The sequence below is a fragment of the Drosophila takahashii genome, chromosome 3R (assembly GCF_030179915.1).
Source record: "Drosophila takahashii strain IR98-3 E-12201 chromosome 3R, DtakHiC1v2, whole genome shotgun sequence".
In the NCBI taxonomy this organism is placed as follows: Eukaryota; Metazoa; Arthropoda; class Insecta; order Diptera; family Drosophilidae; genus Drosophila; species Drosophila takahashii.
Genome location: NC_091681.1, coordinates 6,700,245 through 6,721,063, shown reverse-complemented (window position 1 = coordinate 6,721,063; position 20,819 = coordinate 6,700,245). Strand labels below are relative to the sequence as shown.

Below are 20,819 nucleotides of genomic sequence, written 5' to 3'. Positions count from 1 at the left end.
TTTTTTTTACTTTTTTAAAAATCCTATTTAAATGGTGTAATATCGTAATAAAAATGAGATATCGCTTTGAGGCCATTAAGATAATCTCGATACGTTTCACAAAGAATCACTCATATGTTGATTGTATAATATGATGGAGTGCTTCACAGCAATTGACTTAAAATTCTGTTAATGTTAGAGCCCTAAACTACGAAAATACCACAGGTTTTTTAAAGATTATTTAAAGTTTAAATTGTTAAATTTCGGACTTTTTTCGAATTTCTTCCTATATCTCGGCACAAACCCACCCAATTAAATCAGTTTTCGTTTCATTTTAAAGTCAATAGATTGGAGCTTAACTTTGCCATGGCAGCGCAAGCTCGACAACGATGAAAATGTGTTTTTTGGTCCACTGTAAGTCGGCGGAATATATATCGTAAAAACTCAAAATAAATCGGTTAAAAAATCATTATGGGTACATCCTACCGAATAAAACAAGCCGAGTATGGCCCAAATCCCTGGAAAATTGAATTTATGGTGGATTTTTAAAGTTCGTATTCTTCAACTTTTTTCGGTCGACAGAGTTCAAATTTAAGTTTTATCCCAGCGACATGTAAACAAAAATGAGTGGCGACGGCAGCTGGTCCAATTGGGTGGATATTTAAAAAATTTTTAAAAAAAACTTTGCTATCGAAATACAAAATTAGTGGTATTTTCGTGATATAGGGCTCCAGCACTAACAGAATTTGCAATCAATTGCTGTGGAGCATTTTGGCTGTAAACTAGTGTTTTAAATACCCTAGCTCTGTATAAACGTTTAAGGCAGTATGTTCAACACAGAAAAAACACAGCTGATGAAAACCAATTTTTGTTTAAGTATATTTATACTAGAAAATTATAGAATATTTTGTAAGTTATACAAAATTTGTTAGAATCGGTTATTTGGTTACATACATATGGCGTTTTCAAAACGGAAATATTTGATATTGCCGCATTTGTCATGGACTGGTATCAATAGCCGTGATATGGACTACAAAAAATAGTATGTCGAAAGCTTGCCCTGAATCTTAGATTCTAGTTGGACCTTATGCAGTAAGCGACATTAAAGTAGGTGTCGATATCGACAAAAATATAAATACACAAGTATGTTGGTTGTACAAACATAACTTAAGCTTAGGTGTCTGGTTCGTGGAAATTACTCAACGTAGACGGGCTTCAATTCACCTACTGCTGCAGCTCACTCAAGTTCGGAATGTTGCAAGCATAATCGTCATTTGACGTCGAGCTGGAGTCGTTAGTCAGCTCGAAGCTGTTGTCTCCGCTGGTACCAGTGACCGTTGTTAGGCTGGAGTCATTGTTTGAGTTCTGCTGCTCTGAGTTGCTCAGATTAGGCAGGGATGTATCCGCGAACTCTCCTTCCCCCTCTCCATCATCATCGACGTCGTCATCATCGTTGCTCAAACTGCTAGTGCTGCTGCTGCTTTCTGGGCGCGAGGTCTCCCCATTTTCATTATTTATATTTAAAGCGCTTATCATTGGCAAATTGTTCGAGTTTGCTGGCGGCGTCTCAGAAGCATCAGTTGTACGTGAGCTTATTTCTGCAGAATTATCAATTAAAAGCGTTATTCGCGGTATGTTTGGCGGTTCCATTGAGCTGGATGGGTTTCTTGGGCTATCCAACAAATTTGTCGTTGAATCACCAGAGCTAGCAATGAGTATAGACAGATTGGGAATGTTGTGGGGGCGCGGCTGCGGCACCGGTTCCTGTATTTGTTCGCTGGGATTGAGAATTGTCAGATTGGGTACGTTCGGTGTGGTTGCCGAAGAGGTTACGGTCGGGGCGACGGAGCTGGGGTTTGCCGAGGCTCTTGGAGGGCGCCGAGGGGGAGCTACGGGAGGTGCATCTCCGGATGACTGCGGCACACTTTTTTCCCGAGTCACCATGTGTTTGTCGAAGGTGTCTAGGTTCAGGCCAACACTTCCCTGAGCAGCCGCCTCAAGGGTGGCTGTTCTTGGCTGGTAGCTGGAACTTAGGCCGTCGTTGTCCACGTCCATGTCTTCATCCAGAAGCTCCAGGCTTATAATCGCCCCCGGACCGTCCACCGGGCGAGCAGGAGCAGATTCTAGGGCAGCCAGAAACTACAGTTTTGGTTTAAGGAAACTAAAGTCAGACTCACCATTCAGGAAATCCAGTGCCACAAAGTCCGCTGCGCTGAAGAGCTCCGCCTGCACCAGCAGTTGAAGCAGCACCCCTACTGTGGGACGCTCGTTGAGCTTGCCCGAGGTCTTCCACTCGTCGATCAGCATCTGGGACTTGCTTTGGTCCGGCGACAGTCGGTTTGCGGCCTCATCAATCTGAAATACGTCCTGCGCCGTGTACTTGAATCCTTTCTTGACGGCCGTCGCAAAGTTTAGAGATCCAGCAGCGCTGCAGGCCTGCACATCCATGCCCTTGGGTATGATCGACATAAGCTTGCGCCAGCAGGCGTTCTCGTCCAGAATTTTCGCAAGCCGGTAGATGTCGTTGTCCTCGACGCGTCGCAGTTCCGTGCTGCGGGAGTACTTTGAGGAACTGCGTCCGTTCATCTGCCCTGCTATTTCGCAGCCATTCCAGCCGTTTGCCTTGGCCATGGTGCTCACTTAGCTACCAGTTCTCTTTATGGGAGGGCGTGTGCCTTGGGCAGGTCGATAGTTCAAGTTTCCAGATCTCCAATTTGGATGGATGTGCGTTATAAAACCATGTTTGCTACTCTAGGCTTATTTTTTTTTTTTTTTTTTTGGCTTTGTTTTCAGCAATGCTTGCTGATAGTGATGGTCGCACGACGTGTGCATATGACCAGATACGATATATCGGGATAGTATCGCATGGATGCTTCCCGAACAGCGGGGTTGGCCGGTGGCAAATCCACGAATTACCTTTCTACATGGATATAATTAACGTTAAATAAAAATTACCTACAAGTTGATTTGTGCTTCATTAATAAATTTTGCAACTTCTCTATAAAAAAGCTGCTCTTTTGATAAAATGAGATCTGAAATATTAAAGAAACGATTAAAGATTTTATATTTTCTTCTGATCAAGATATGTCTTTGGCAGTTAAAAATTTGGTGATTAGCATCGTCGATCAGATTACATAAGGCACAAAGATTGCTGTCAATTGCCTTAATACGAAACAGAAAACAATTGTCATATGTAGACTCAGTCATTAATCTATTAATCAATTTAATGTCTTTTGCCTTCCATTTAAGTTTTATGTGCCACGGAATAATTGATAATGTAGGATAAGTCTTCGCAAAGATGCCTCCATCCTCCCTTGCTAATCTTTCGTACTCAGATCCCCATTCTTTCCAAATCTCTTGATTTAGCAATCTTTTAGCTTCACCTATACTAAGTTTGTAATCAATATCAGTGCCATCATAAACGGCCTGTTTAGCTAAAAAATCAGCCTTTTCGTTTAAGTCTAGAGACATATGACCAGGTATCCACTGCAGGTAGCATGAGGATATACACGAAATACTAAGAAGATTATGAATATCAGATACTGTGTTATTATCACAGTTTTTGTTACGTAGTACCATAAGCGCGCCCTTACTATCTGTAAGTATGGCCACCTTCCTCCAGTTAGATTTAATAGCTAAGATACAACCTTGTTTAATTGCTAAGAGTTCAGCCTGAACCGAGCTCATTCTATTCTCTATTTTGTACATTTCATTACTCCTATCACAGATAGCGGCTATGCCGAGTCCTGTGCACGAGCTTGTGACAGAGGCATCCGTGGATATGATATTGTAATCATTCTGCCTGAAATAACTGATCAATTCACTGTATCTACCTTTGGCCTCCTCTTTTGCAATATCCTTTTTGTTGTTAGACGAAAAATTTAGTTGGATAACAATATTCTTAAAATACGTATAATGATCTGCAATTTGTATTCTGTCAATGATAAGTTTGAGTGAATCATAGACTACCTTATAGCTGGTTTTAATCTTAGAATTAATAATTGTATTAAATCTGTTAACATCGATTGTTTTAAGCTTAATGAGTTCCTTAGCAGTCAAGATTTTAGCTCTATAACAAGGCGGGATAACACCAGCTAAAGCAAAAACCATAAATTTTGGGGTAAAAGGATTTACTCCAACACATCTTCTGAGAGATTTTGCCTGTGTAATGAACAACTGTTTACTGGAAGACTTTGTAAGATTACCATATGAGGTGAGTGCGTACTCATTCTTTGACCTAATAAAGGTCTTAAAAATGTTAGTCGCAACTTTTGGTCTTAAACCTGACTTAATTGTGGTTGCTAAGTTTAAAATTTGCATCGCATTATTATTATCACCTTTGATTTTTTTAACTTGTTCAATCTGGGAACCGTTGGACGAGATTATCCTACCGAGTAACTTTGTATTCCTCACTTGCCTAATAACTCCACTAGTTGCTTGAATGTTAAGAGTTCTACTATTTCCGTTGCACATAACTAGTGAAACGGTTTTACCTGAGTTGAAGGACATATTGATATCACTGCATAGCAGTTCGAAGTCATTGATTTTAGACTGTAAGTTATCCTCCATATCTTGAAAAAAACTCTTACTGGATAAGATGATAAAATCGTCTGCGAATTGAAAAACCTCAGTATTCCTGTCTTGTATTTGATGTAAGCGTTTCGTGTACAAATTAAAGAGAACAGGCGACAAACAACTGCCCTGCGGAATACCTCCTGTTACTGTTTTAGTGTATTTACCTAGAGTTAGTATTCTGATTTTAAAAAAGTTATGTATCCAATTGATAAAAATTGGAGGAATGTTTTCCGAAACCATAATTCTTTTGAGGAAATTCAAATTGACGCAATTGTATGCATTCTCAAGGTCAAGAATTACCATTGCCACGGACTTTTTACGTGATTTGTATAGCTCACACGAGTTTAAAATATCGTTCAGACACATAGCAGCTGATCTGTTTTTCCTATAAGAGAAACACCTAGCAGGCAAAATGTACTCACTTTCAATAAATTCACACAACCTTTCCTTAATCATTTTATTTATCGTTTTGGCAAAAACAGATATAAGGGAAATGGGTCTGAAGTTCTTGTAATCCGTAAGGTCCTTATCTTTTTTGGGAATAGGAATAATTTTAATTATTCTCCATTCCTCGGGAATCCTATTGTCTCTGATTAATTGATTAAAAAGCTTCAGCATGTGTGATTTACAATTAGAGTCAAGGTTGTTTAACATCTCAAAAGTTACACCGTCATGACCTCCAGCACTTTTCTTTTTTTTGCTTAAAACCAGGTTAAGATCAACTAAGTTAAATTCTTGAAAGAGTTCAGCATCCACTATTTGATCATGAAACATTGAGTTCGAAACATCCGTTGGTATTTGTTGTTCCAGATACTGCAGATAGTTTTCTTGATCAGACATATTTAATTTACAATAGTTACCAGAATCTAAATTTTTAAGAGCTTTTAGGAAGTTCCAAGCAGACTGATTAGAAGGTTGTTCATTTATTTCTTCTAATTTCTCCATATAAGAGAGACTCTTTGCAGCTTTCACAGCCTTTTTCCATACTGCCTTTACATTGACAGCTAAAATATAGTTATCCATTGAAGGGTGTCTGTTAGCTAAGGTCTGAGTAGCCTTGTATCTCTCGAAAAGAATTTTGAGGTCATTATTCCACCACAGTTTAGGAATCCTATTCTTTTTGATAATGTAAGTAGATTTTTTAATTTTTTCCTTAATGGTACTAGCTATGTTAGTAATGTCACCGTTTAAAACCGTTTTTCCTAAACTGTTCAATAATCTGTTTTTTGCTATGAAGGTACTGCTTTTCATTGCTGTATCAAGAACTTCTATATTTACAGGGTGGTGATGACTACCACCAACAAATAAAGGTTTGCACTCCCAGGATGTACTGAGCCCAGCATTTGTGAAAGCTAGATCCAGCACAGAACCTTGCGCACTATCAATATGTCTTCTGTACGTAGGACTACCAGAGTTCAGGCAAACAAAACCAGCATTGTTCATTGATTCAATAAGAAATTTACCTCGAGCATTGTTAGTATAATCACCTAGGACTGTATTCCTGGCATTGAAATCACCAATAATAAAGACATTGTTTAAATTATCAGAAAAGTCAAGAATATTTAGAATTTCACACTTGAAATCATCCATGGATAATGAAGGTTCAAAATACACAGAAATGATAGTTATATTGGGGTTTAGGTTTAATGTTGTTGCAACAATAACGTCGTTATCAGTCCTGTAAGTAATGCTTTTGAATTTAATACATTTTCTAAACGCAATGGCCACACCTCCATAATTGTCGTCTCTATGTTTCTCAATTATATTGAAAAGCGCAATCTTTCTTCGATTGTTTAACACATTGTGAGAAAAAACTTCAGAAAGAACTGCAATGTCATAGTTATTGTTATTTAAGACAAACTCAATATCGTTTTTATTAAAAGATAAAGATTGGACATTATGTTGATAAATTTTAATAGGCATTTAAATGATTAACGGTCGTCATATCAGATTTATTACGTGTTAGTTTTCTTTTGTCTTGCTTTAAAAATTCTATTTTATTTTGTATTTTCATGACACTTTCCAGAATTTCACTCTTACCCTCAGCAAGAGGTAAAATAAGTTGAATTAAGTCCTTAATGAGTAAAAATGTACTGTCTTTTTCTGAAATTTCCTCTCTGTCTGGATATTTAAATTTCCAGTCAGATTTCACATGTTCATAGGACTCCAAAGGAGGGAAATTGGGTTTCATAATAGGTGCAGTCGGTCTCTGCACTAATCTGGTCACATAGGAATGTTTTTTTAATGATTTGTTCACTACCTCATCTCTGTTGACTGTCACCGGAATGCTTGTCTGAGTTAATGAAGGAAAATCTTGATCATACTTATTAAAAACCTGAAATTCACTGGGCAAAGAATATTTCTCCAGGACTTCCTTCCTGGACAATTTTTGAATCGTCATTAGTTTCATTAAGTGCATCTCTTTTGCCCATACAGGGCATTCATACCTACTCCAGGAATGATGATCTGGGCTATTACACAAAATACACTTTTTAACTTTACAGGTATTTTTACAGTCCTGGGCACCACAGCTCCTGCACCTATCCTTAGCCTTGCAGCGACTTGTGGTGTGATTTAGTCGTCCACATTTAAAACACTGTCTAACATTGGGAATAAAGTGAGTAACTTTTAGGTTAATAACTCCAAACACAGAAATCGACTCCGGAATTTCGGTACCTAAGAAATTAATTTTAACTGATTCTGTAGGCTCCAATTTAAACGTGTTTTCTCCATCAGTATTAGTACTTTTCACCTTTCTACAAATCCTTTCCACACTCTTGACCTCAATCAACGAATCAATGTTCGCCTCAAGTTCTTTGTCACTCAAGTCAACAGGAACGTTCCTGATAACACCACTGGTTTCAGTAAAATTTTTCGGTATAAACGCACTTATTTTCATATCAGCTAGCTTTTTGTTTAAAACACACGCATTGGCATCTCTCCACTCCTTAAAGACAACTTTATAAAGCTTCGCACCTAATACAACTATGTTACAGATATTTTTCAAACCTACGTCTTTTATTTTACCAAAAAGATAAAGACCATTTTTAGCAATGATGTTTTCCGTACTCTTACACTCCTTGGTGTCCAGCAGAACACTTGCTACTCCAACGTGGAGCACATCGTAAAGATTTTCAGTCCTGTCAGAAGAACCATTGTTGCTAACTGCGTTGTTGTTGCTACTGGTAGCTTGAGATTTGAGGTTAACCGGCTCGTTAGCTGGAAATGAGACACCTTTAGCGCCCTCGTCCATTACATCAAAAAATGAATTCTCAGAATCCATAGAGCTTGTGGACTCTTTATTAGAACTTAAATTCGCGAGCTTTAAAACATGCTGATCATCAAGATTATTCAGTACAAGTTTTCTTTTCTTAGAATCATCACTTCGACATATATTTTTGCTAGCACTGCTGATGTTTAAATGGCCGGCCGCCGAATTTTCGGCGTCCGCCATGTTTTTCGCCGGCTTGACCACCTTTTTTTGCCAAAGACTCACCTTATTCAGAAAAAAATCTTTAAAAATCTCCTCTAAAAAGAGTAATCGGGATTTAAAAAGAATAAATCACAAATAAACAAGACTTTATCTACTCAATGGTAGTATTCTTTCTAACCACACTGATTTAAATCTTCACTTAATTAGAGCACTATCCAAGGCACGTCCGTCCGCGCCCGCTGCCAAAAAGAGAGAACGTACTCTAGGCTTATGCTGATACCGCAAAGTGCAATATGACCGTGCTGAGCTCTCGAAAATATACTTTATTTTTCATACTACATTAGGGAGGTTCCTAAAATTTTGTGGTATTTTAGTTTTCCTTCAATATCTGGTATCCATATGGGCTATTTCACGGAGTCGCTTATTACTTTGGCATGGGTTCGGCTCGGGGTTCGAACCTAATCGGTTTCCAAGGTTTTGGATTGTAAATTTTTTATACCCTTGCAGAGCGTAATATAATTCCAGTCAGAAGTCTGTGAAGGAGACGTTTCCAACCATGTAAAGTACATATACTCTCAGTATAAAACAAAAACACCTATTTAGGGCTGGTATTCAAGCCAACCAAAAGAAGTTAAAAACTATAAACTTTAAATAAAAGAACGTCTCAAAATTTTTGTTGAAGGTATTTTACGGCAGTAATCATGCGTCACAAAAAAAATACTTAAATACCGCTCTAAAATTAATTCACATAAGGGGGATTCCCTAAACTGTTGAATTGCTGAATTGTTGAATTTTGGTCAGCTGTTAATCAGCTGTTCCATACAAAGCCAACTTTCAGAAATTTCAGCAATTCATCAGCCTCGGGGCTGTTGAAAATTTTGTTGAATTGCTGAAAAGCCAGAGTTGTCACCTTTTTTTAAAAGTCGTGGCAACTCTGTAACATTTTAGTATCACCAGTACGCATTATTTATTTTAAAATAAACTTTGAAAGCATATTTGTGGTTCTTTTTACCTTGGTAACACTTTTAGAGAGTAACTAGCAATAATAAATCAAATTTTACATGCTTTAAGTTCCGTGAAATTTTTCAACAAATAACAGCTGTTTGAAAATTCAACAGGAACCGTTTTGGGTCGTTCCCTTAATTGCTGAAATTTTTTGTTGAATTTTCAACAATTCAGCAATTCAACAGTTTAGGGAATCCCCCTATATAAACTACTATAAAACAGGGACTCTAAAAAACGGTCTGCAAAATTCACCCAAAACGGATTGCATTAAAAATCTAAAAAAACTAAGCCGACCCCAAAGCAACCCAAAATTTGATTTGTTTTTTTCAATTCTTTCTTTTGCCATTTCGCTGTTAAAATATCAAAGTCATTTTAAATGCAAATTTGTTGTGTATATTTGTACCTATCAAAATTTAGTTTCAAATCGGACCTTTCATTAAAAAGTTATGCGCAATCAAAATTTAATATATCCATTTCCTTTTACCTGAGTGACGGGTATTAGATAGTCGGGACACCAACGCAACTATAGCGTTCTATCTTGTTATACCCTTTCAGAGGGTATTATGATTTCAGTCAGAAGTTTGCAACGCAGTGAAGGAGACATTTCCGACCCCATAAAGTATATATATTCTTGATCAGCATCACAAGACGAGTCGATCTAGCCATGTCCGTCTGTCCGTCCGTCTGTCCGTCCGTTTCAACGCAAACTAGTCTCTCAGTTTTAAAGCTATCGGGATGAAACTTTCGTAAAAGTCGTATTTCTATTGCAGGTAGTATATATGTCGGAACCAACCGGATCGGACAACTATATCTTATAGCTCCCATAGGAGGGATCAAAAAAAAAAAACGTAAAAAAATTCTAGCTCCGGTGTTTTTTGAAATTTTACGTTCTACTCTTGGAAATATTTTTTTTTATATATTTCTGAATTTCGGTTTTTTTGTTTTTTAAATCGGATCACTATATCATATAGCTGCCATAGGAACGGTCGAAAAATTAAATGAATATTTATGGGAAAAAAATTATATCTTTATTGGTTTATATTACATTCCCTTCTACTCTGGGATATGACTATTTTGAAATATTTCCAAATTTCGATTTTAATTTTTAAAAGATCGAACTACTATATCATATAGCTGTGATAGAAACGATCGAAAAACAAGAAAGGAAGCTAGCTTCGGCAAGCCGAAGCTTATATACCCTTGCAGATCATTCTATTAATTTACAAATCACAAAAATGTTAAATTTCTTATTATTTCACATTAATTTTTCGATCGTTTCTATCACAGCTATATGATATAGTAGTTCGATTTTTTAAAAATTAAAATCGAAATTCGGAAATATTTCAAAATAGTCATATCCCAGAGTAGAAGGGAATGTAATAAAAACCAACAAAGATATAATTTTTTTCCCATTAATTTCTATTTAATTTTTCGACCGTTCCTATGGCAGCTATATGATATAGTGATCCGATTTAAAAAACAAAAAAACCGAAATTCAGAAATATATAAAAAAAAATATTCCCAAGAGTAAAAGGTACAATTTCAAAAAACACCGGAGCTAGAATTTTTTTACGTTTGTTTTTTTGATCCTTCCTATGGGAGCTATAAGATATAGTTGTCCGATCCGGTTGGTTCTGACATATATACTACCTGCAATAGAAATACGACTTTTACGAAAGTTTCATCCCGATAGCTTTAAAACTGAGAGACTAGTTTGCGTAGAAACGGACGGACAGACGGACAGACGGACAGACGGACGGACAGACGGACAGACGGACATGGCTAGATCGACTCGTCTTGTGATGCTGATCAAGAATATATATACTTTATGGGGTCGGAAATGTCTCCTTCACTGCGTTGCAAACTTCTGACTGAAATCATAATACCCTCTGCAAGGGTATAATAATGTGAAATAATAAGAAATTTAACATTTTTGCGATTTGTAAATTAATAGAATGATCTGCAAGGGTATATAAGCTTTGGTTTGCCGAAGCTAGCTTCCTTTCTTGTTTTTTTTTTTGGTATAGATATTTTTTCGAGCCAATAACTTTTCCTTTAGGCTTTTAACCTTTCAATTGGTGAATCACTTGGACTATTTTGTTCGTTTTCCCATTTCCCGTCTGCGGCGGAAAAGATTTTGATGTTCAACCTTAACAGTAATAATATGCACGTCTTTTATCAATAATACCGAAAAAAAACTTTGAACACCTTAATACTGACAGTCTTAATCAAACACATTTTAAGAAAGATATAAATTTATTTGTTTTTAAAAAGTCTTTAAAATGGACGGAGTGCATTTACATAAATTATAATGTTTACAAAAGAGCACGAATGGAATGTTTTTATATTTTTTTATCGCTGTACTACTTACTCTCATATAAGGTCACTTCTTAGTATAGTTTATATTCTTACTGCCTAAACTTGTGCTGCATTCAGTGGTTTGTGTAGAAAAAGGTTGTGATGAATAGCAATGTGCTTAAAATAAGCGCCGTATTGATGTTGTGGCCATATCGGGTGTTTGCAGCATTACGCGTCGTCTTACCCATTTGGAAGCGCAGAGTGGGACTGGACATGCGACCGTCTCCTCCATTGCTGAATGCGAGGACACGCATGTTGTAGCTCTTTCCGGGCGTAAGCGTGTTGATGTAGGACTCAAGTTTTTGTCCAATTGGCACGATGGTATTGTTGGCTGTGATCATGTTCTGATCAGTTTCCCAAATGCGAACCTAAAAATGTTGAGACGTTAATAATCAGTTTCTTCGCCGTTGGACTCGGCGACATACCTTATAACCCTCAACTGGTTCCTCGTCCTGCGAGGGGGAAACGTAGCGCCATACAACTCGCACCGTGGACGGATTTATTCCATATACATGGACTGAAGACGGTGGTTTTTGTGGGGCCTTTCGATATGTACGTTCTAAAGATCATTAAAGTTTAAAAACAAATATATATATATAATTCGATTTTAGTTGTTTCTTATTTATTCTGTTACCCACCTTCAAACCGTTCGCTTTCAGGTCCTTCGCCAGCAGCATTGTATGCCATAACCTTCACAAAGTAGTAGGTGTCTGGCTGCAGACCAACGATCAGCGCCCAATTTCTTGTGGTACGTGACAGGTAGTAAACGGAATCTTCTTCCTGATGTGTAGTTTTCCAGTACTTCAACTAATTCGAAAATGGTTAAAACAATATAATAAAAAGTATATCAACAACCTTACCCTGTGGCCAATAAGTTTGCCTCGAATGTTCTCACGGGACATATCAATCGGTTGCCAGGTGACATTGAAGCATGTGGAGTTAAAGGCGAGCGCAATGGGCTTTTGTGGAGCCACTTGTGGCATGTCTTCGGCGGAGTGGATAACAGCAATTTCACTCTCCGGTCCTTTGCCTATGCTGTTGATGGCCTGCACCTTAACCTCGTACTGCGTATAATAGTTGTTGAGCGGAATATTAACAACTGCCACGCCCATATGGTCTTGTTTCTTTATCTCGTCGGATGCCCATTCGATAGCCCCCTTAAGCTTCCAAAACACTTTGTAGTGTATACCATGGCTGTGCTGCTCTTGCGGCAATAGCGGGTCCCAAGTAATCGTTAGGTCACCGATTTTTCCACCCCCCCCACCCACGTTTCTTGGCGCTATATAAGGCTTGTCCTCATAGGTGCTGTAAATTGGTGATGGGGCTGACGGCGTACCAATTCCCAAGTCGTTTACGGCGGTCACGCTAAACTCGTAGGCCGACCACGGCGTAAGGTTGACAACCTCGGCTTGTTGGCGCGAAGTGTAACGATCCACCTCCCGCGCCTGGACATGAGTTGATACATTAACCCATGTGCGATTCCAGTTGGTGCGTCCTAGGATGTTGTAGTAGCGGATTGCGCGGCCGTTGTTGGCTCCATCCACCCACTCAATGATGGCCTTAGTCTTACTGATCTGTATGACTTGAACGCCGCCTGGTGCGCCAGGTGCTCCTTCTATGGACACACTGGTCTTACTGCTTATCTCGTTGACCGCCGACTTGACTACGCACTCGTAGTCGCCGGCATCACGCATGGTGGTGTTATGCACAGTCAATCTGTTCCAGTCTACAATCTATAAAGCGGATATTGTGGTATAATGCCTGTTAGTTCGGATTTGATAAAAATCAGCTTACAATACGTCCGGTTCCATCGTGGTTGTTTTTTAGGATTTCGCCGTTGTGCTTCCAAACGTAAGCTATGTCTAGCAGCTCATCAAAGGCAGCCTCACAATGCAAGAAAATTAAGTCATGTTCCTTGGAAACAATGCGTTGCGGAGGGGTTTCAATAAACCGAATTTCCTCTGAAAGTTATTAAAAAATTAGTTAGAGAATGTATTATAAAATGAACATTTGTTATTTTTAAGATTTTTCTAAAGTAACAAAGTAGGTTTTTTAATCAACAATAATACCGTTTTTCAAATTAAAAATTAATCAAAAAAATTAATTATTTCTTAATGAATCACAAAAGTTTAATTTTTATTGTGTTAAGATAAAATAAGAGAGAAAGCTTTAGTCGAGTACTTCGACTAACGGATACCCGTTATTCAGCTAATAACTTTTTTTACTCTGCTCTCTCGACTTTGCTAAAGATCCTGATCAAGACAATATATTCTTTATAGAGTCGGAAAGGCTTCCTTCTCACTGTTACATACTATTCTTTCTTTCTTTCTTTCTATTTTATTTTGTCAATAAACCCCTTTGAGAATCTAATATAATTATTTTTCAATAGCATTACTTTTTTTTACAATTGTGATTATAATCAAAAAGTTATGCTACCTCTTTTAATTAATGTAATATTTTTCTTACGTAAAACAATAACTCGGGCGTGGGACTGATCGGTGCCTGCTTGATTTGATGCAATACATGTGTAAACGCCCTCATCATCGCGTGTCGTCAAATCAATGGTTAGAGTGCCGCTGGGCAGGATGCGTCGGTGGCCTCCAGAGCCTAATAGCTGACCGTCTTTTTTCCATTGGAATTTAGGGCGTGGTGCGGCTTCTGGGTTGCAGACAATTGTAGTATTGCCATTGTTAACAGCATAGATCTCAGATTCGAGCGGATGCTTTTTAAAAGACGGTTTCATAGACAGCACCCGGAGCTGCGCTGAGGAGAATGAAGTTTTAAGTTGATTTTGTGCTCCGCACTGGTACATTGCTTCGTCCTTATCCTTTTCCAGAAACTTTATAGTTAGTACATTGTCTTGGATAATGTATCGGTCACGATTAATAGTCCCGGGATCGAGACGTTCGGCATTTTTGTACCAAGTGTAGTTCGCGTCCGGGATGGCAAAGGCCTCGCATATGAAAGTTACGTCGCTGTTGTAGTCCTTGATCATATCTTTGAGAGGAATAGTAAACTGTGGGCGCATTTGTATGTTGATATAGATGCTTTTCATCAGCGTCTTTCGGGGATTGGTGATCGTGCAGGAGTACTCGCCGTTGTCGTTCGTGGTTGCGTTTTGGATGATTAACACACGTCCATAGTTGATGGTGTAAGCATTGCGTTGAAGAGGTAGTCCTTGTCGAGTCCAATTATACGACGGAATTGGGTAACCAAAGGCCATGCACTCCAGCCGGATCTCGTCACCTGCCACAGGCGCCTCCGGAAAGACTTTTGGAAACGTGTTGGCAAATATCAGTGCCTGATAGTTACTGTTTGGAGTTACGCGTAGCGGGAAAAAGGGGCCATTGCGGCCAGTATCCGATACAAGGGTCTGTACAGTGCACGAGTAGTTGGCTCGGTCCACGGTTTCGATAAAGGAGAAATAAAGGGCGCCATCTCGAGATACGAATACACGCTGGTCCTCCTCTACGAAATTCGGGAAATAGTCACGAGCCCAGTAATATCGAACGTCGGGATAGTGCTGAGGTGGGTCGCAGAATATCGATTTGCCCCAGTTCATCTCGCTCGTCTCTGCAGAGCGTTTTAAGTTAAACTCCATGATGAAACCGAAGTTCAGATGCGCACTTTCTGAACGAATGCGTCCAAATTTGTTTTCTGCCACGCAATGATATGAGCCTTGGTCTAGTGCCTGCTTAGGCTCGTAGATAATCAAGTTGCCTCCAGAAATAGTGTATCGATCCTGCGCCAGTGGATCGATTTTCTGGTATTCGAGTGTGTCGTCTACGTATACTTCGCGGTACCAGTAGTATGAGGGCGTTGGAAAACCACCGGCCAAACAGCTTAATGTTACATCATTGATCAGGCGATTCTTGTTCACATCGAAAGTAGTGTCGTTTGGCATCTTTACGAAATAAGGACCTCGTGGAATACGTTCCATATCAGTAATATCCAGTCCATAGTGGTAGGGTCGCTTGTCGTCCAATTTTATGTTAACATTGTCTGGACTGTATAGTACCTTAGACTCGCAGATAAAGAGATTGAGTTCAATTTCATAAGCCGGCATAAACATCCATCGATCCCTTTTCTTCGAAAAAGCATAGACAACGCGATCGCGCACATATCCGTTCTCTCCGTACGGCTGGTTAGGACCTGCGAGAAACAAAGAGATTAGAAAAGTATAGTATTAAGTGCAAAATAACGTGCCTATAAAGCCGCGTAGGTTGTTCTGATTGCGCTGATTAACGGTGCCAGGCAGAGAGTTGTAGAACTGATTGGGATTGTTGAGATTTCGGTTATTCAAGTCGTTTTGCACAAGGAACCGATTGTCGTGCAGATCCTCGTTTTCCAGGGGCACGTGCTCATCCATGGAAAAGGAGTCCTCAATCTGTACCAGCTGGGTGTTGTCATCGTTGACCCAATTAAGGGGTCCCGTCTGGCGCGCAGAGATGAAGAATCTGTTCTGCCGTTGATTTTGCAGTATGAGGTTCTTGAGTATAAATGAGTGCTTCTCCACGTTGTCTACGTTTATCAAATCCGCACTGTAGGCCTTGCATATCTTCTTCGCCTCAGCCCAGTTGCGCTTGGGCGAACGAATAAAGCGATAGCATGTCTGCCTAAACGAGACCCAGTGCTCCGGACAAAAGTTGTCCTCGTCACTGTAGGCGTCGCGATAGTTAATTCCCGCCGCGCCAATACTGTTTCGGTTAAAGGGGTCATACTGTGGGCCGAGTCCACCCAGGTTATTTCCAGGCCCGACTACGGTGCCTCCAGCTCCTACTCTGCTATCGTAGTAGCCCTTGTAGGTGCTGGGGCTTTGGCCGTCGAGCAAAGGATTGTCGAACTGGCTGGACTCCGGGCTCTGTTGCTGTCCCGTATACAGGGGATTGTACCGCGGCGAATAGTCCTTGTTGTAGCTGGGCTGATATGATTGCGGCTGCTGCCCGGACTGGCCCGGATCCGCTTGGCCCAAAGGCAGATCTCCAGACAACTGGGGAGTGGCCAGGCCAACTAAATGGAGCACTAGGAGGCCGGCCAGGATTCCGCTTTTTGAGAACATATTCTGTTTTCTTGTGAATGACATTGACACTTCTTCAGATGGCACTCTGCTCATCAGACTAAAGGCACATTTTGCTATAAAATTCGATTGTTTCTGGAAGAAGAGGAACAAATATTCTTGTTTATTTTTCACACCTAATGGCATAAACAAATGTAAAGTAAACAAATCAGGCGATCTTTGGTCAATCACATTGGTTTGAATTAGTAATCCGTTGCGTGTCATGCACATGTGTGTGTGTGTGTATGTGTGTGTTTAGGCGTGGTCGTAAGCCGCGATAGAAATATAAATGCATTAATTAATCAAAAACTATTAATTTCATTAAGTTATTAAAGAACTTCTTGATTTGCTATTATAGGGTATGTCCAGATGCCAAAGAGCAAAGAATATTGCCCAATCCTATTAATCAGTGCCAGCTTAAATGATGTTTGGCTAAGGAAATCATCTAACCACACCTTAATCTTAATTATGCCTCCTGGCCACAAAATCCAATCGTTCCACAGCTCGCTCTTTTATGTGCTTCGGCTTGTCTGAGTGGTGATACAGGTACTCTGTTTTGGCCAAACAATTCTAAACAAATTATGCAGTTTACAGCTATTTAAACTATGGTTTAATAAAATAAAAACAAAACCGAGCCCAAGCTGAGCAGTGTGACCGCAGAATAGCAAGTAATTATTCCGTCGGCTCACAGAATTATACCATTTTTAGTTTTTCAAATTTTAAACGGTCCCTCTAAAAATCGGTGTCGAACTAGGCATTAGCCTAGTACTCAGTAGGACTAAAACTGCTGGCTAAGCATATGAGTAAACGAGAGGCTAACACTTTTAGCCGGGGACTTTTTCACCGCGGTACTCAGATGAGCTAAGGAAATGGTTAGCAAATACCAAAAAAAATACCAGATTTAGCGGGTTAATTCCTTAGCCGCGGCACAAAGAATATAACAGGGGGATTCCCTAAACTGCTGAATCGCTGAATTGTTGAATTTTGGTCAGCTGTTAATCAGCTGTTCCATACAAAGTCAACTTTCAGAAATTTCAGCAATTCAACAGCCTCGGGGCTGATGAAAATTTTGTTGAATTGCTGAAAAGCCAGAGTTATCACCTTTTTTTAAAAGTCGTGGCAACTCTGTAACATTTTAGTATCACCAGAACGCATTATTTATTTTAAAATCAACTTAGAAAGCATATTTGTGGTTCTTTTTACCTTGGTAACACTTTTAGACAGTAACTAGCAATAATAAATCAAATTTTACACGCTTTAAGTTCCGTGAAACTTTTCAACAAATAACAGCTGTTTGAAAATTGTTGAATTTTCAACAATTCAGCAATTCAACAGTTTAGGGAATCCCCCTAACATTTGATTGTGCAGAAGCGGTGTGCCAATGACATATTCAGGGTATTCCCTAAACTGTTGAATTGCTGAATTGTTGAAAATTCAACAAAAAATTTCAGCAATTAAGGGAACGACCCAAAATGGTTCCTGTTGAATTTTCAAACAGCTGTTATTTGTTGAAAAGTTTCATGGAACTTAAAACATGTAAAATTTGATTTATTATTGCTAGTTACTGCCTAAAATTGTTACCAAGGTAAAAAGAACCACAAATTTGCTTCCTAAGTTGATTTTGAAATAAATAATGCGTACTGTTGATACTAATAGGGTCTTCCCACAGAGCTCAATCCACCATCAACCATCCGTTGAACGGATGGTCCGTAAGGTTTTGCCGTTCCGAAAATTTCCCAGTTAGTCCGCCATCCAATTTTGACGGACTTTGACGGGCCCTTTTATCCGATAGTTAGGCGATGTTTTCTCGGTGCAACTCTGAATTCTTTCTCTTGACTGTGAAAATTGGAACGATGACTGCGAGAACAAATGAAATCGATGGCGGGAAAAAAATTAAATAATGCTTACGCTTATTGTTTCTTGGGTTTTTTTTTAATTATTTGTAGTTTGTTATGGGCGGAAAAGCATTCCAAAACAGGTTGCTATGAGTGGGCCAAAATTTAAGCTGTTCTTTGTACGAAAACATCAATGTTTGCAGCGAAGTCTCAGAATATGTTCTGCACTACTCCTAAAAAGTTCCAAAGTTGCTATAAATTACCAAAAACAGCACAAATTTGGTTTTGCTTACAAATTTTTCATATTAATATTGGCTAGGCAGAGGCGAAGTAAGAGCGGAGTGTGGGGTACGGGAGGTTAGGCTCTCCCTCAGTCAGCTATATGTATGCGTACTCGTTTTAGGATAAGTTATGTTCAGATATGTTATTTAACCATTATCTTAAACAATAAGATTAGGAGAACGCAATTTTGCGACAGTTTTTCTGATACCCCTTGTTAATGTTGAGTTGAGCAACTGCTCTTCAAGTCACCGCTCTTTCGCGGCAGCTCATCGATGTGTGTGTTCATACCTGCAGGCTGTGTACGTGAGCGACTACCCTTCAGTTCTGGCGTCCCATGTCGGGGACAATTCCTTAGGCAAAACGCTCGGCCGCTGTCGACGTCAGCAGAGCAGTCGGCTCACCGTGTACCTGAAAGAAAGAGAGGCTGATATTTATATATTGCGCTCTCTTTCCTTGTCTTATAATTTGCCTGCACTCGACGCTAGCAGTGACAAATTTCGGCCGGTCCGTCATTCTCTTTTTCGCCTTACAGTTATGTTCAGTTAGCAACCAAAATTTGGCCAGTAAAATTGCATGTGTATGCCCTTTCATTTTAGGACCCTTTTTTGTATTCCGAAATAAAAAAATTAATTTCGTTTTATAAACTTAAATTGAGTTTACTTCAAAAATTCATTTAACTAATTTAGTTTATTGTTTAAATTGATTTTATAATATTCCAAAAGTCCAATTGGTCGATAATATTTTTTAAATAATAAAATATTAAAATTTGTATCTTTACTCAATAGAAAGGCTATACAAAGAAGCATTGGCACGCGGCAAAAGCGACGATGAATCAAAAGAAAACGGGAAAGCAAAATCATGACTGGCTGTATTTTTTGACTGTGCTTAAATTTGTGCGTAGAAAATTTGTAATTGGCGATTTAAAAAATTGTACAAGTGTTTACCAAATGCATTAAAAGTTAGGTAAGTGGCATTTTAATTCATTTACATATATGCAGTTGATATTAATTAGAATAACCGGTAGGTTTTTGTCCCGTTTGCTATTGTTTCTGGGTGGAAAAATTCTTGCAATATGTACATTAGGGTGGACCTTTTTAAGGTCAACTGAGCTCAGCATCTTGAATGGTAGGTTTCTGTGTCCAAAAAATTTATGCGAAAACCGAAAAATTTTATATCATCGTTTAAGCGGTGCGCAAGGCCCTAAAGTTTCGCTTAAAATAAGGTGTAAAACTAGGTATTTACCCCATTCCATTTCTTTAACTTTTTGGTTTCGCTCGAATAAAAGAGTCAAGTAGAAATTTATTTCATGAATATTAACAGTTGGACGTAGCCTAGCCTGTAGAGCTTCTGTCTCCGAACAAAAAGGACCTAGTTCGATCCCCGACGCAATAAATATTCTATTTTACAATTTTGAAGATTAACTATTACTCTTGCGTTCGCCAATAAAAATTTTCGTCAAAGAAATGCTGGCTTAGGATACAATATTTTTCAGAGACCGTAATATTTATAAATTGTACTCTAAAAGTCATTGATTATTCGTTATTATATTGTTATTTTTAAGTTGTAATTGTCTCCCAACGATTTGAATTTTATCACCGACTTCATCCCTTTTTAAATTGCTCGGGAAAGTGATTAACATACTTTTTAAAATACTGTCAAAGTATAAAATCAAATCTACGGCATCTAGATGGATCTGAAAAATAAGTAATAAACTTTAAAGCCGTTGCGCACCGACTAAAACTAATTATTTTTTACTTTTCCTTTCTTTTATCAATTAAGGATACAAAAAAGCTCAATATGAAGGGGTGAGAGCATGGCCTTAGAAATTTCATACAAAATAAGTCCACCCTAATGTACATACATAACCACATTTCCCGTGGCCAGCGCTAAAAATGCTTAGGATCTCGCTGCGATCTCTACTTGATTTAAAAAGGTAAATATAAAAATATACAAGTAAAACATATTTTTAAAACATATGTCTGTCTTTAATTTTTTCAGGATCCTTGGGCAAATTCATGAGGACAAATTCATGAGGACGGCGATCTTACATTAATATTAAAAGCAAAAAAAAACAAGGGGTATTATTTATAATTAATTGTACGAAAATGTAAGTAAAACAATTGAACACAAAATACAATTTATAAAACGAAAGAGCCAATAAAAATTAAAAATAAATTTGTATGTTTCTTATTTTATATAATGCAAGGAAAGATTTTTTTTGTAAATGAAATTGCTAATGACATTTTTAAAAAGTCATCCATGAAATCACCTATGACACAAAGTGACACGATGATGG

At 38.5% G+C, this 20,819-nt stretch overlaps 2 protein-coding genes and 1 long non-coding RNA gene across 5 annotated transcripts; 1 reads left to right on the top strand and 2 right to left on the bottom strand.

Annotated features, from left to right (window-relative positions):
• Window positions 1-834: 834 nt before the first annotated feature.
• On the bottom strand, window positions 835-8,319 carry tub (interleukin 1 receptor associated kinase 4 tube). 2 transcript variants are annotated; one of them, XM_017148782.3, is made up of 3 exons: window positions 8,245-8,319; window positions 2,157-2,725; window positions 835-2,102 (listed from the first exon to the last, which is right to left on the bottom strand). In XM_017148782.3, the coding sequence occupies exons 2-3, from the start codon at window positions 2,608-2,610 to the stop codon at window positions 1,204-1,206; spliced, it is 1,353 nt and encodes a 450-aa protein (XP_017004271.1). In that variant the 5' UTR covers window positions 2,611-2,725; window positions 8,245-8,319; the 3' UTR covers window positions 835-1,203. The 2 variants fall into 2 exon arrangements, with proteins under 2 accessions (XP_017004271.1, XP_070072871.1); XM_070216770.1 differs by lacking the exon at window positions 8,245-8,319 and adding an exon at window positions 8,051-8,223 and having other exon boundaries at window positions 2,157-3,011.
• A 2,910-nt stretch (window positions 8,320-11,229) lies between these two features.
• Cont (Contactin) lies at window positions 11,230-17,080 on the bottom strand. Its single transcript, XM_017148781.3, has 8 exons — window positions 16,862-17,080; window positions 15,557-16,502; window positions 13,817-15,502; window positions 13,145-13,311; window positions 12,211-13,083; window positions 11,989-12,157; window positions 11,776-11,909; window positions 11,230-11,718 (listed from the first exon to the last, which is right to left on the bottom strand). The coding sequence occupies exons 2-8, from the start codon at window positions 16,461-16,463 to the stop codon at window positions 11,425-11,427; spliced, it is 4,230 nt and encodes a 1,409-aa protein (XP_017004270.1). The 5' UTR covers window positions 16,464-16,502; window positions 16,862-17,080; the 3' UTR covers window positions 11,230-11,424.
• Window positions 17,081-18,900: 1,820 nt separating this feature from the next.
• Window positions 18,901-20,629, top strand: LOC138913542 (uncharacterized). 2 transcript variants are annotated; one of them, XR_011419313.1, is made up of 4 exons: window positions 18,901-19,027; window positions 19,309-19,486; window positions 20,303-20,456; window positions 20,522-20,629. It is a non-coding gene; the product is annotated as an uncharacterized lncRNA (long non-coding RNA). The 2 variants fall into 2 exon arrangements; XR_011419312.1 differs by having other exon boundaries at window positions 18,951-19,100.
• Window positions 20,630-20,819: the final 190 nt, after the last annotated feature.